Here is a 16057-nt window from a genome sequence, read left to right as displayed (position 1 = left end):
AATTGTTTTGGAATTGAACTTTATTTATAACCCTTTAAATTATACGCACCCTATAAACTGTAGGCCAAATTAAAATCTCATTAAACATGTACCTATACCCAAAGAGTACATTATATATACTGGTATACCTTATTGCCTATACCTTACATATTTAAACTACGCTACATCTTTGCCTATATCACAAACAATAAATAACGATAAACGATACTCTAGCAAGGCAGAACTCAAAAACGTAAACCAGATTTTTTATATTTTTGAACTACATATATATTTTTGAGCAATTTGTTATCTGTGTAATAATACTTGGTTTACGATTCGCTCGTTATTTCGTTAGGTTATAAAAATGTGAGATGTTCTAGTCGCTTATATTTAGGGTAAAGTGTTATTAAAGCAAAATGTTATACGACGAATTTAAACCGATTGTGGACCTAGTGCTCAATAACTGGACTGCTCTGCAGCTAGCCGTCGAACATGGAATGGGAGCGCCTGGAGGCGAAAAGGTATAAACGAGAGAAGTTTAATCAATAACAGTGATTTACATTTCATTAAATAGTTTTCTAGGTCTACGTTTGGTGGTTATTTGTTCAATTAAATACCAACTTAGAACTTTTTAAGTGGTCTTTTATTCTGACTGAAACATGGTAAATGTTTCAGTCAAAATAATAACAACATTACATATGGTCCACTCATAAATAAATGTAAATGTAAGGTATTTCAACATTTTTTATTATTATCTGGTTGGTTTATTATAAGTAATAACATGCAAACTACTATTTTCTAACACCAGTGAAGCTGACCAATTAACTCACAATAAAAATAGTAATACCAGCTTACAGACATCCCACTTCTAGGCACATATCCCGTATTAACGCACTCCATAACTATGCTAGCTTACTGCGGCTTAACAATTTCAGATTATAATATTATGAATCCAGGTTGTCCAACAATATTTTCATTCACAATTTGTCAGTAATGTCATAGAAGAAGTACATATAACTTTGAACACCTTACAGGCAAGGCAACCACCACATCCACCACATCCAATAAATTTATACCTTATTATTTCAGACAGCACAATTAATGGCAGTGTACATAGCAAGATATTGTGTTGAGAATGTAGTTGACCGAGATGAACTGACGGAGGTGATTGAGGACCTGATGGATGAGGAGTTTGAGACTGTGTGTCATGATGATTCTCCAAGAGGTATGTACACATGCTTTTAAAGAAGTTGGTTCAGGAACTCATTTTTTTCTACAGAGATTAATATGCTGTTATCTGAGCAAACAGTTCTTTTTTTAATTGCAATTTCAGTCAACCTATGATGCTCTATGGGTCCCAATTTTTTTTTTAAAATTAGAATAGAATCCATGGCCGGATACTGAGGACAACAGGTATCATTAAAAAAATGAAATATTATGATGATACATGAGTTACATGTCATAACTAGCATGACTATGAACCAAATCTATTAAATCTTACTTGTACTGTTTATTTTACAGAGTTAACCTATTATGCCTCTATTTTTCAGAAATATCAGTCTTACTTCTACAGTTCCTTGGGCTTTTGAAAGAGGGCCGGCATGATGAGATTCGAGCCAGGATTGATGCCATGCCGAAATGCCAGAAGTGGCTCAGCCAGCCCATACATGAGTCTGTGCCGCCACAGGTGAATGTAAATTAAATTTGATATATTATTGGGAACAAGTGCTTTGGTGGAGGTAACATGTGAAGGAAATTTAAAAACAAAGCTAAAATTTGTATGAGCTGTTTCTTTTTAAAACAACTCCCACACTAAGGAATATAGCAGGGGTTTCACAAACACTTAGGTCACATACATGAAGACTCCTTGTTTTCTATGTACATCTGGGTGTTGTTTATGTATTTATTGCAATGTAAAAGTGTGTTAATATATTATCTAGTATAGTATTCTATGCTTGGCTTAAAATTAGGAACTGGTGGTAGAGTGTATTTTTTAATTCTACCTTACAAATGATTAAGAGCATCTACTCTTAAGACCTTTATCAATTTCATGCCACTAGGACTCTGGTGATTTACAAACACTTATACCTAAGCTACTTTTCCTATATCATTTCAAATCCATTGCATAAAAAGTTCTTATGCTCCCAAGACATAAAACTATCTATTCGAGCACATACATTTTTTGTGTCATCTTGCACTCAACCATGTATAATGTGCACATACCACAATTTCGACAAGAAATTATAATTTTCCAGTGCCACGGCAACCCCGACGATGACTCGACATGCAGTAGTGAAGAAGACGAAGGCGTCAACAACAATGTGAATGGTGCTCCCGCGGCTCATGCGTCGAAATCCCAAGACCCAGAGCCAATGGACGAGGACGGAGATCCCGGCTGGACCGTAGTCCGGTCGCGGAGAAGGAACTAAAGCAATAATCTTAACTATTTATAGACGAATTCTTGTTTAATTCTGAACTGCTTGTGCCTCAATGTCTGGTACAAGATGGTATTAGAATCAGGTGAAGCGCAGATGGCACACTTTTTTGTGGGAACGAGTCTGCGGCGCTCAGAAAGACTGCATGGCGCGCGTGTGCGTTACTGCATATAATTTTATACGTTCTATTTTCACAGACTAAATAGGGCGTCACGAATAGTCTGTCTTCTGCTCTGCGACTCAAAGTTACAAGCAGTTTGGACTTAGCAAATAAGTAGTTTACGATATACTTTCAATATTTAAGGATAGGCAGGGTTGAGTGATAACAAATGCTTATGAAAATGATGGCATTAATTTCTTATGCGCGTAATAAATTGTTGAAATGACTCTTTTCTTCGATTGTTAATTACTATTGTTTGAAAATCAACCTTATTGTTGTGAGTGTAACATGTTCACTTGTCGCTCTCATGAGCCACAAGGCACCTTATTTCGGAATAGGTTAACTTCACAAATCTGACAGAGAAGTATATCATTGAAATATCCTCATTTGTCACTTTAGTAGATTAGAGTATTGAAAGTTAAAACTACACATCAATTCTGATTGTTTAGTAATTTTAGGGCTAAATCTCCTAGGTACTGTTATAAGTACTCATATCAAAAAACAACCCCTAGATGCTAAGACCTCTGAATACCAAAACGCAACTAAACTTTGAGAAATTGTCAAATATCTATCTGACTCTATAACAGATAGTCTATTGATTTCTTAAAATTTTGTAGTGTTTTAGTATTCTGCTTTGAGTCATGTCACTCTTACACCTTTTAACTAGAGTCAAGACCCTAACGAGAAAGAGACAAGTTTATTTAGATGATGTGATTTTTTTTTGGGAGTTAGCAACATTTACCATCGCATTTAAAGTATCGCAACTTCCACGATATTTCGCACACCGTCTAAATTGACTTAATATTTTAATAAGTCGACCATGTAAGCTCCATATAAATTATGAGCCTAGATAAATATTAGTACTTTCAAAACGGAAAAGAAATATAATTATGCCTTTTTATTGACATCTTAGTCTTCCGCTATTACAATATTTTGTTAAGATAATTTTTTTTGTAGTCATCTTTGACGAAGTATGAAAAAACTTGTCAGTAAATTTCCTCAAAATAGCTCTCCAAGAATCTAATATCTAGGGTTTCTGCAGATGGGTCACTCAATACAAAATGAGTTCATTGAGATACGCACAAAAATTTACTTGTAAAGAATCTGTGAAATGTTGAAGTTAATTGGATCGTATTCTCAGTGGTGCATGAACTATAACGCCCGTGGCACGATACTCGCGTCTTAAGTCCCTCAGAATACACAATTTCAAAATACCTTTATTGGTAGATTGTATCTGTTGTGTTGTACCAACGATGTATTTATATTTTTATCAAATAAATATATTATTAATGTTGATATTGTTTTGTATTTCTTTTTAAACCCGCTCATTTACTCCCGTTGGTAAAAATATAAACGGTTTAGCCGATTAAACTTTTTTTGTATTATTCCGGGGTATGAAGCTTAACATTTAGTGTTTGTTTCATATCGATCGATTTATGAATAAAGAAGTTTTACCAATTCAGAGCATAAATTAGAAAAATAGTTCGATAGATAATATCCAAAAATACCGCCCAAAGAAAACTGGGACCGTGTTAACCCGTGTTTGTAGCGAACATAGTGACGAAACTACACATTATAATTTCATTTTATTAATTAAAGAAAAGACACTAAATAAAAGATGTGCCACTCACAGTCACTTAATTATATGGAAATATTAGGCTTTATGATTTATTTATTAAAAAATAGTATTATGTTATAAAGCTTTATTTTTAAACGTAAACTAAAATGTCAGTTCCTTTAAAGAAACGTCAGAGCCTCTGACTCAGGTGTCAATTTTGGCCTGCGTTTGTACCGCGTATGTGTAGTATTTCTGAAAATAAATAAGCATTTACGCGATTTTTTAACGCTTACTTAAGTATATTCAATGTTTAGGTCGTAACAATAGACAATAAACATGCCTCTCACGGCTAGGCAAAGAAGTATACATAATAAAAACGGTGCTAAAAGGGCTACAAGTTTTAGCAAAGGGAAGCGAAAAGCGAACGAAGGGTATGTAATTAACCCAATTTATTATTAATATACACGCTTGAATTAATGTTTATTTTTAAATTATATACTTGCTTATATTTTTCTTGGTTTAAAACACTTGGCATCATTTATAGGTTATTATTTTTTTATTTTGGCTCATCAATGCTCTAATTTGTTGCTGGTACTACAGTTTGGCGCTTATCCAGACGTTTCCGTACTCAAACAAAGGTAAAAACTGTCCGCTGACGTTAATTAAGCATGATGCGGTACTAACAAATATTATTTCTACTTCAGTGCTAACTTTTTAATTTATGTTTCATTAGTCAGTGTCAAGCAAATTTAATGCCTGTACTTTTATGTCGGTTTTAAGAAAATTATTACTTATTTGCCTTTATTGTGGTATTTTTATGCCTAATAACAATCTTATTAGAATAACTATACTTCATTAGTACATGATTTTCTTAGTTTTGCCTTTTACATATTATAATAAAGGAAAATCCATTGCAGTCCAGCATCCAAATTGTTTAAATAAATCATATAAGGTTTAATTTTTGTTACCAATAATTAAAGTAGATTGTACTAAAAACCAAGAAACATCAAAAAAATGTTATTGTGAAGCCAATCAGTTTATAAAAAAAATATATTAAAAAGAAAATTGGTAAGAATGTTGAAGAGGAATTATTAAAAATAAAAATACTTTCATGACCCATTAAGAATCATTTAAATTTAACAATACATAAAATTAAACTGCTTGTGAACAGCAAGGACTTCATATTTTTTTGTTTATTTGATTTTTTATTTTTTGTAACATATGTGACCATTTAAATCCTTTTCATACTTGATTGCTGGCTGGTGGCCATATTTCGACATCTTACCTCCCTATTGTCAAACATCTGGCATAAAAATTTTAAGCTCATAATTATAAGTACATAGTTTCTTGAAAATTGGTATATAATCTTGGTGGAACATCAAGTATAAATAGCTCTTAAGTGCAGTGCAATGCAATTTTTATCATTGTTTGACACAGGTTTTTAATCACATTTCATTTTTGAACTAAGTTATTTGACTAGACAACACACCAAGATTGGTTACCTTCTTTTTAAGTATATAAAAAAATATTTTAAATATTTGTAAAGTGCAAGTACAATTAACTCTTATTTCATTTTAAATGTTTGATTCCAGGGAGTTCCTAGTAACAAATGCTCCATCAGACCTGCGTAGTATAGCGTACCCTGGTGGGGCGGTTGCGCTAGGCTTGCTGTTGACTGCCCGTCTTGCTTCTGCCTACTGGGGCCATATATCTGACTGTGATGAGACTTATAACTATTGGGAACCTTTGCATTACTTGGGTAAGTGAATGTGATGCATGTTTGCATATCCTGGGACAACTCACACATGGTTATCTGATCCCAAGCTAAGCAGAGCTTGTGTTATGGTAACCAGACAACTGATAAACTTACTTATATATTTCTATATACATACATGATATAGATAAATTACACCCAGACACCAAAACAAATGATCATGCTTACCACACAACATTTCTCCTGGGCGGGAATCGAACCCACGACCCCCGGTATAGCAGTCAGGGTCACTAACCACTAGACCAACAGGCCTGTCAATTAGTATTGATACATTTTCATTTGTATCAATACTAATATCATACTATGTTATTTCCTTGTTATCTGAAATTATTTTACTGCATGTACATATCAATGTTATTTACCTACTCCTGAACAGCTGGACCGATTTTAATGACATACATATATTTTGGTGGTATTTTTAATTTACAAATCAACCCGGACAATGAAGTTCGCCATATCAGCTAGTTCTTTAATATGCAAATGCGAAAGTTTATTTAGCTTTTACGCCTAAATCACTAAGCCAAATATTGAATATAATAACTATTCATATTCAGCTAGGAAATGTCGGCTCCATCGTTCTCAAAAAAGACATGTAAAAGTGATAAAAAATATCCTATTTGCAGAATAAATAATTTCATTTCATTTCATTTCATTTCATTTCATTTCATTTCATTTCATTTCATTTCATTTCATTTCATTATTCATAAATTTCGTTTATTATTTAAGTAAACCTAAAGTTATTCAAAATATATGCCTAACATTCGTTGGAAGGTTAAATAAGCTGGTTGATAAGATATTGAAAACATATGCACTTATCATTATCTTTAAAATAACTCAGTACTGCATAAAACACAACATTCCTTATACTATTCAACCAACTTCAAAAAGTTCTCATTCGTTTTTGTTTCTGTTTGTCACCTTAGAAATTCAGAAGAGATGAACCAATTTTGTTGATGCTTTTTTAAATTAACGTGTTTTTTCATTTGAAAATTTTTCAACTTTAGCTCAGTAGTTTATTTGTAGTTGGTTTTACGTGTTTGTTCTTAAAAAAAAAAGAAATTATTAAGAGCTGTTAGACTCCCACTCGAAGCAAAAGCCTCCATTCTTACTGTTAATTTTTTTATTAGTATACGGCAAAGGCCTACAGACATGGGAGTATAGCCCGGCGTACGCGATCCGCTCATACATGCCGTTGTGGCTGTTCGCGGTGCCCGCCAAGATACTCTCCTGGTTCATGAGCCCCGCCTCCGTGTTCTTCTCTCTAAGGATGCTGCTAGCTGTACTGTCTGCCTGTGCTGAGCTTATGTTTTATAAGTAAGTTGATATAGTATACAAATTATATCTTGTAAACTAGGCCTCAAAATGCAATTTTCGAACTATCGTTTAAAGGCCGCTAATATCTTCGTAAAAGTATCGACTTCAATAGTTTAATCGGCTTCGTATTTCGAGGTCAAAATATATGGACGTGATTATATCAAGCGCCCTTTTACTGCGTTAGTAGCATCACATGACCCTTAGACTCATAGCATACTTTTATGAGCCTATTATTGATGTTTTCGGTCAGAGCTTTAATTTTGAAGATGGACGTATACAGCGTGGTGCTAGAATGGTGACATCATTAACTTCACCGTGTCATCATGTCATGTAATGTCAAGTAAATGGATTTTTTACAAATAAACCTTTTCCTCCCAGGGCGGTATGCCACGAGTTCGGCGTGCAGGTGGGGCGCGTGTGGCTGTGGCTGTCGGTCCCGGCGGCGGGGCCGGCCGCGGCGGGCGCGGCGCTGCTGCCGGCGGCCTGGAGCGGCGCGCTGGCGGCGGCCGCGCTGGCCTGCTGCTGGCGCAGGCGGTACCCGCAGGCCGTCATGCTCACTGCTGTGTCGACCTTGCTTAGTGAGTTATCATTACTTATGTAATGGGATAGACGAATGGGAACAAAACTGGTCCTTTATAAAGACGTACTCGGAGTCACAGGTCCAATATATAGAGTATTGTAGAGGCCTTGTTGAGAACTTTATTGTAAAAGGTGATGGGGTATCTACCAGGGGTTTAGTCAGTTATTATTATTGATATACTAATACCAGCCTATATATGTCCCAATGCTGGTGCAGGCACAGCACAGGCTTTTCCCGATAGGTAACGTATGAGCATTGATCACCACGCAAGCTTACTGCGGGTTGGTGATTGCAGATTCCAATATTTGGGTTCCAAGTTTTCTCACAATTTTTCCCTACACCGATTGTCACTAATGTCTTAAAATAATATAGTTCAGAAATTACATAAATATTTGTAAATTGTACTTCTTTTTATAGTTGCAAATATGACTTTTTCGAAGTTAAATAATCTTGCTTTACATAAAACCGAAAAAACCAAAAGCAAGATATATTATTACTTGGGTATTATACCTAGGCGACTTAATGGGTAGTCATGCTGACCTATATATTTTTAATACTATATTCAAAAGTTATTAAATGATGTAACGGCTTACTCACGCGTATTTATCGGGGTAGCCCGACTAGTTTCGGACCCAACCGGAGTCCTTAATCATGAGCAGACGCGGCGGGATCGCGAGTCGAATGATTAAGGACGAAACTAGTCGGGCTACCCCGATAAATACGCGTGAGTAAACCGTTACATAATTTAATAATGAATCATTCTCACGACAGTTACTTTCAAAATATATTCAAAAGTTTCAATATTGAACTTTGTTGAAAAAAGTTTAAATGTGTATTTATTTTAAGACATCTTCCATCACGTATTTACTATGGGAGATACCAGAATAGACCGCATGGTATCATGTAGTTATAGAGTAAAAGCAGTTAAATTACCACGATTTGGCATGTGTTCCGTAGAGTAACATAAAAATACGAGATAGTTATAAAAATAACTGGAGTTATAAGTGCGGGCTTGGTCAAAACAAAACGAATGTTTCTGTATGGCCTCTGTGGAATCATGTCTAGTTCAGTTTATTTTATAGAGTTTTGTACATATAGTGTAGACCCGACACTACCCCAAATAAAATAATTGGGATAAGGGCAGGGGAATGATGAGTGTAGAAACAGAACATTATTATTTAAGGTCCACTGTCTGTCCGTACGTCACCTGGCAGTATTTCATATTTCGTAACAGCGAAAGCTTGATTACGGTTTAGTATTATATTTTTTTTATTTGTATTTATCCGAATGCTACGGAACCCTTGGTATCTCGAGTTCAACTCGAACTTGTTTACAAAAAATAAAAACACCCTTCATTCTTTAAACATAAAATAGCACTAAACATCAATTTTCCCAAAAAGCTCCACTGTAATCATTAAATTAACTTATAGCATCTAAATTACCTATTCGCTTTCCCAACAGGCTGGCCATTCACAGCTCTACTAGGAGTATCAATAGCGATCGACATGCTTATAATCAAGCGTGAGATAACCGAGTTTATCAAGTGGTCTTCCATCTCTCTGGTCGCCATCTTGGTCCCGACTGTAGCGGTGGACTCGTGGCACTACGGCCGCCTGGTGGTCGCGCCCTGGAACATCGTCGCATACAACATATTCACTGAACACGGTCCTGATCTGTACGGAGTTGAACCCTGGACGTATTATTTCGTTAACGGATTGTTGAATTTTAATATTGTTTGGGTAAGTTTTTTTTTAATTTCGCTTTAACACCAAGTCCATTTATTTTTGTTATTATTAGAAAACATTATTGACAATGGGGAATATGCACGTGACTTAAATATGGACAAAATATTTTTTTTTTGTAATATTTATTGCTACTGAAAACACACTATACAATTATTTTTAGAATTTATTTTAATTTAATAATGAAATTTAATCATCAAAAAGTGGCTGTTTTGAAATTACCGCGCAAATTTTCGAAACGCAACACTATTGGTGGAACAAAACGTGACGTCAGTTTTACACGAGACGTCTGCTGTCAACAAGCTATTTGTATGGTTTCTTTTTGGAGGAATAATTGTTATTGTATTGTGTCGCTGTCTTTTTATCTTAAGTTAATAGTTTTATGTGTTCAAAATATTAATTAATTGTGAAGAAGGACTTAGAGAATGACTGAAACCGGTTTCGTAAAAGCGCAGTCGGATAATCTTCCGAAAATCGACGTGTTTATGATGGCCACGTATTTCGCTTCAAATCCAGATTATACGTCTGCTGAACTCAGAGGAGTAAAAGCTATTTTGTATTTAATATAATTTTCTGTATCCTCTTCAATCTGAAACCCAAAAATAATATAAAGGTTAATAAAACTACTCTCGAACTTGCCTCTTACTCTAATAATTTAGATGTTTTTATTCATGAATAATACTTATACATACATAAAGATAAATTTAGAATATCGAATAAGAATTTTTAATAATATCTTTACAACTTTTTGTAAACTAGGTTATGTTTTGTAGAGGTTTGTAAACAAAACAAGTAGGTAGGTAAAAGTAAGAATGATTTGTATATGTATTTTACTTTTTTGATATCCTTACTTACATTGAAATGATCTTCACAACAGTATAAACAGCTCAAACACGATACATTGTCTCTTCTCATCGCCTTGCACCACTTTTTCCTTAGATTTTCACCTTTCGGCATAAGGAAATACACTTTGTCAGGTGCAGTGTTGATGTTATTTGGACACATAGGAACGACACAATATTTATAATATGGTTTTTTGTGCTTTTCCATGGTAATTAAGTCGATATTCACTCACTTTATTTATTTTTTGGTAATTTTGTAAACCAATCACTTTGCTGTTGACATCGAACTCGTGTAATGGTGACGTCACGAGCAAGCGCGCCAAAATGGCCGCGTTTAAATTGATCGCGATTTTAATATTTAATTTTTTGCATAATAGTTTATATTTTGGACGTGATATTTGTATGTTTGGTAATGTAATAACTAGATTAACTAGTAGAAACATATAAAAAATAAAAAAAAAATCATGCATATTCCCCATTAGTTAAGAGAAGATGTTTCCTAACAGAGATAGCAGAGTAGCTTATGAAGGTGATGTACTGTTAAGAGTTTCAGATCAGGTTACAGTTTTTTTTTCAACCTGGGTGGTTGAGTACATCACGGCAAACCATTGAGTGCGACCTCCGCGTACTGCAATCTGAAAAGCCCCCAGCAGCACAAGAATTAAATTGCTGAAGAAAACTTTTCCTGTCAAATAACTAGATTAGAGCGCACAATTTTTTAAGAAATCCATCCAAGTACTTTAAATAAGAGACAATATAATTAGGTTAACTAAATGAATAGACCGAAAAACACAGAATATTGACGTACGTACGTTACTCACCGCCAGGCGCAGGCCCTGTCGTGCCCGCTGCTGCTGTGCGCGTGCGCGGGGCTGGTGTCCCGCTCCACGTCCCGCGCGTGGTTCTGCGCGCCCTACTGGCTCGACCTCATGCCGCTCTACCTCTGGCTCGCCGTCTTCATGCTGCAGCCGCATAAGGAAGAGAGGTATGATATGTAGACTTTTTTCTAGTCTAGTATTGTGGCCTAAAATCAGCCAAAGTTCTCTAAAACAAGACTAACACTGTTTTTATCAATTCCGTGGGGATATTAAAAGCAATGTAACTAGTGAATTCGTAGTTCACTTCCTTCCACCTCGTCTTAATTACTACCACTGGACTAGTGTAGTGGTTACCTGGGCCATATAATGCAGAAATCATCTTAAATGCTATCAAAGTCAATATAATAGCAAGTCATCATCATCGGCCTAGCCTTTTCCCAACTACATATGTTGGGGTCGGCTACCAGTCTAACCGGTTGCAGCTGAGTACCAGTGTTTTACAAGGAGCGACTGCCTATCTGACCTCCTCGACTCAGTTACCTGGGCAACACGATACCCCTTGGTTAGATTCGTTGTCAGACTTTTGAAGCTTCTGACTACCTTGTAACGTCTGTCAAAGATGTAGGAATAACAGCCGGGACCCACAATTTAACGTGCCTTCATCCAAAAAACATCTTAATCCTTGCAACAAAATAACAAGACATATTAACAGCGATCTCCCTTACCAAAAATGACATAGTCCGTTTCATTTCAGATTCCTATACCCGGTCTACAGTATGATAATCCTGGCGGGCGCGATATCACTGGACTGCCTCCAGAAGCTGACGTTCGCAGTGGGTACGGAGCTGTTCCGCTGGCGCCGCGACCGCGAGAAGAGACACTACTTGTCTTACACGGGACCGCTCATGGTCATGTTTGTGTTGGCCGCCGGCGTCGGGGGTGAGTGGTTTAATACCTACTTATGTTATAAATGTGAATGTAAAGTTGTTTGTTATGCTTCCACTCGTAAACACTGAGTCGAACGTCATGAAACTTAGCCCAGATGTTCTTAGGATTAGGAGTCGATAGGGTTTCTTTTAATTGGCTCATGCAGCGTCGCGGATATTAAAGAATATAAAAACCAAAAACCGATGTTAAGTGATTTTTACCATTGTTTCTCAAAGCGATGTTTCATTATCATGTTTGTTTCTTACTAATAAAATATGTTTTCATTACTCAGTAAGCGATTGTCGCGAAACGATTATGATAATATGCCATGTTTGTGATCTGTAAATGATTTTTCTGAGTCAAATAATCAAACATGTCAACATAAGAGTTAGAACTAAAGAAAATATGAATCTTTGCCGTAAATATTATTCTATTCTCTACCTAAATCTAAAACCGTCTATTCCCAGGATTATCCCGCACACTGGCTCTGTACAACAACTACCACGGGCCCATGAACCTGTTCCGCAACCTCCCGGACGCCCCCCCGGACACGGAGCTCACGCTGTGCTACGGCAAGGACTGGTACCGCTCGCCGTCCAGCTTCCTCCTGCCGCCGCAATACAACGTCAGGTTCATACCCAGCGAGTTCAACGGACAATTACCAGCGCCATACGCAAATGCTCACAATGGTATGTTAAATAAGTTAATCTTGGAATAATCTTGTGAATTTACAATGTTATAATATTGGACTCGACCAATGACAAGAATTTTGACTGGTTTTTTGGGAAATTGTTGTATGGGAATGGTTTGGTGGTTTTGCATAGCCATATAGACATAATTCTACTGTATATGTGTATGTCAATAAATTTCTTCTGAATGGCTTAACCGATTTGCCCGGTCATGGAACTGGAATGACCCAAAAATGCTTACTTTTGTCCCATGTTACATTTTTTTAAGTGCCGAATTTGTTGGTAAGTATTAAATAGTGTTTCTTGTATGAACTACATTTATGTAGGCAAATAGTTTTTAGAAGAATTACCTACTTATTTTCATTTGTAAACCACGTATTGTGCAAAATTCCCCAAAACAGCATATTTTAAAAACGAACCAATAAAGAACTTAAAAGATAATCATAGCATATTTCTAGCTAAGTAAAGCCAAATCTAATCAAACCGTATTACCTTTCCAGCCACTCGCCTCATCCAACCGCACTTCAACGACTTAAACAAAGGCGACAACAGGACTTACCTACAGCCGAGCCAATGTCACTACCTCGTAGACTCGGACCTCGGGAAACCAAGCCCCCTCGAACCAGCCTACTACAAAGACCCCTCGTGGGAAATCATAACCAGTGTTGCCATTATAGACGCTAAAAAGTCCAATCAACTGCTCAGAGCGTTCTACATCCCAGTGTTGTCACATAAGAATAATGTGTACGCGCATTTGTATTTGTTGAAGAATAAGTTGTTGATGGGATAAGGTTAGTGTGAGTAAGTGTTTATTCGTTTTTAGTTGATTTTTTTGTTTGAAGTGTAATGGGAGCTTGTTTTGTCTCACTGTTTGTACTTAATAAGTATGATTGTGTATTTAATTAAATAACGATGTCATTTAAGCCGATATATGTCATATTTATGTCAAAACTTACAAGCGCCAGTTATGTAGGCGGAGATGTTTTTATCTCGCCTTGAAGGTGATAATCGCGAAGTTAAACACGAGTTAAAAAACAAATTTTACTAAAAATGTTTAAACACTTACAAAAAGCTTCTAGTGTAACCAAATATTAACTGAGATTGGTCTAGATCTGTGTTTAGATTAAACATTTGAATTGTATATGGCAGTGTCACTATGGAATTAATTAAATTATTAGAATGTAAGTATAGACAATAATCAAAACATGCAATATTCACTTGTTCACATACAATAACTTGATTTATTTCATAGTACAGAGGTCATATTACCAACGAAAAAATCCTAAAATAATGTAATAATGTTAAGAACATGCGATAGTATGAGAATGTATAAAATATGATAATAAACATAAAACAATCCTTACTAAAACGATTTTCAGTAAACTATTAGTAACTAAATGCAAAAGTAACTCCGTCTGTGACTCTTCACACATTTTAATGAATTTGTAAAAGAAATAAGCTTGGTTTTCAAAAATAAAAAGTAGTCATAATATCTAGATAACCGTTATCAAATGTGTCGAATCTGCGAATTAATGCGAGTACACCATAATACGGCCTCAGATAATACGAAAACGCCTTTTAACTGTTTTAATTTACATACACGTAATAGACCAATACTCAGAAGTGGCACTACAGTAATAATAACATATCATCTTGTTTTATAACACCGAGAGTCGACGACTCCTAATGTAATATTATTGCAATAAGGATGATGACATTTTTTTTCCAGTGTCCGTTTTGTAGTTTATTGCATAATAATTTACACGTATTTTTTAATTTCCCCCACAAACATAAATTATCAAAATTATAGTGAATTAAACTTACGCGTTACGTCACGATTGAGTATAAACGTAACCATATCGTTATCGTTTTACGTCACTAGCCCCCTCTCCTGAACTTAAAAGCAGTTAATATATGTCAATTTTAGATTTTCTGAAAAAGGGAAATATACGTGTGTAGTACTTTTCAATTATCTAACTGAGGTATTAAACAGATTTACATTATTATAGATCAAATGCCCTTTTGCAATATTATTACTTGAAGACGAGGCGGTAGGCAAAAAGCAGAAGTACCATTCTAATAAGGAACTAGTCATAATATAAATGTATGCTAATATACACTAAGTAGGTATAAGTATTTAGTGCAATAATGTTACCACACAATAAAAATAAAAGAATCGCATAAGTGTTTCCACATGAAAATATCTTGAATGTTGATTAACAAGTTTTCTGTACGTCTAAGAAGTTACATATTAGGCTGCAAGAATATACGAAAATAGACCGATTGCTTTGTAATAAGACGTCAATATTAACAGTCAAATATTCTTACAGAACTTAATGGTTGTATTTCGAATAGTTTTTGCAATGTAAAGGGCCCGAGAAGGACTATCAAGCATGTTTGACTCAACATATTTGATAGCTTACACAGTTTTGAAAGGTTTGGCAAACATTCACGTGGTAGTGTTTCGTTGTTTAGCTAATTTTGCACAGGATTGCGCAGTTTGAAAGGCCTTTGCATCGTTTGAAACGAATATGGTTGATTGTCTCTGTGGCTCTTGAAATTGTAATCAGAATTCAACGATGTGCTGATGAAAGCTTTAGAGTTAATCAGGCAGGGTTAAGGCAGGCGTCGGCCTTCCTGCAAACGAGTGTGGACTTTTAAGTCACGTAGATAAGATTCAAAATTGTTTGTCATATAAATACGCTGTCGGTTGCTCTGTGGGTGTGATTTGAAACTTAGTGTGACCAATACCTAGGTTGTGTAAGAAAACGTAATTAGATAACTTCTAACGATTTAATTAAGATACTGATTGTATGTCGAGTATACAGAAGGGCCAGCCATTAATTACGTCATTCTTTGACGAAAAGGGAGGGGGCAGTTGAGTGCGTACTAAAAGCCATACAGAGTCTTTAATTTTTAAATATCAATTTAAATAGAATAATAAACAATTAATTTACTTAAATTTTAAAATTGGTTAGGTTTAACTACCTGCTTTAAAGATATAACACAGAATGGACGTTATTAATGGCTGCCCCTCAATGGCACTAAGGAATCGATACTTAATACATTTAATTGTTCGTCTCTAGGTAGTTGATTCGTATTTTGCATTTTTATAAGCACGGCGCAATTTTGATGTAACTATTGTTTGTAATTTATTTATATTTTTATTATTAAAGTTATTCCTGAAAATGTGTTTCTTTTTGTTGACTGCTCCAAAGTTTAGATTAATTTTTCCAATG

General features: G+C 35.4%; 2 protein-coding genes across 3 annotated transcripts; both read left to right on the top strand.

The window, feature by feature from the left end:
• The first annotated feature begins 148 nt into the window (after positions 1–148).
• On the top strand, positions 149–3870 carry LOC113492973 (pre-rRNA-processing protein TSR2 homolog). Of its 2 annotated transcripts, none has more exons than XM_026870726.1 (4): positions 149–500; positions 1069–1204; positions 1530–1672; positions 2235–3870. In XM_026870726.1, exons 1-4 carry the CDS (start codon positions 396–398, stop codon positions 2406–2408), a joined length of 558 nt encoding a protein of 185 aa, XP_026726527.1. In that variant the 5' UTR covers positions 149–395; the 3' UTR covers positions 2409–3870. The 2 variants fall into 2 exon arrangements, with proteins under 2 accessions (XP_026726527.1, XP_026726528.1); XM_026870727.1 differs by having other exon boundaries at positions 156–500; positions 1530–1666.
• A 439-nt stretch (positions 3871–4309) lies between these two features.
• On the top strand, positions 4310–14223 carry LOC113492969 (alpha-1,2-mannosyltransferase ALG9). Its single transcript, XM_026870721.1, has 9 exons — positions 4310–4563; positions 5725–5891; positions 7034–7220; positions 7599–7798; positions 9262–9539; positions 11212–11369; positions 11957–12141; positions 12597–12818; positions 13319–14223. Exons 1-9 carry the CDS (start codon positions 4469–4471, stop codon positions 13606–13608), a joined length of 1782 nt encoding a protein of 593 aa, XP_026726522.1. The 5' UTR covers positions 4310–4468; the 3' UTR covers positions 13609–14223.
• Positions 14224–16057: the final 1834 nt, after the last annotated feature.

The sequence above is a fragment of the Trichoplusia ni genome, chromosome 4, assembly GCF_003590095.1.
Source record: "Trichoplusia ni isolate ovarian cell line Hi5 chromosome 4, tn1, whole genome shotgun sequence".
Lineage (NCBI taxonomy): Eukaryota > Metazoa > Arthropoda > Insecta > Lepidoptera > Noctuidae > Trichoplusia > Trichoplusia ni.
This window is presented reverse-complemented; position numbering and strand designations above follow the sequence as displayed.

What these genes read in the sequence shown, in the direction of transcription:
- LOC113492973 (XM_026870726.1), top strand. Translation starts at nt 396, where the DNA reads ATGTTATACGACGAATTTAAACCGATTGTGGACCTAGTGCTCAATAAC. An exon ending in TCATGATGATTCTCCAAGAG is followed by an intron (nt 1,205 to 1,529) that starts GTATGTACACAT and finishes TCTATTTTTCAG; the next exon opens with AAATATCAGTCTTACTTCTA. An exon ending in CTGTGCCGCCACAGGTGAAT is followed by an intron (nt 1,673 to 2,234) that starts GTAAATTAAATT and finishes ATAATTTTCCAG; the next exon opens with TGCCACGGCAACCCCGACGA.
- LOC113492969 (XM_026870721.1), top strand. Translation starts at nt 4,469, where the DNA reads ATGCCTCTCACGGCTAGGCAAAGAAGTATACATAATAAAAACGGTGCT. An exon ending in TGCTGTGTCGACCTTGCTTA is followed by an intron (nt 7,799 to 9,261) that starts GTGAGTTATCAT and finishes CTTTCCCAACAG; the next exon opens with GCTGGCCATTCACAGCTCTA. An exon ending in ATACGCAAATGCTCACAATG is followed by an intron (nt 12,819 to 13,318) that starts GTATGTTAAATA and finishes TTACCTTTCCAG; the next exon opens with CCACTCGCCTCATCCAACCG.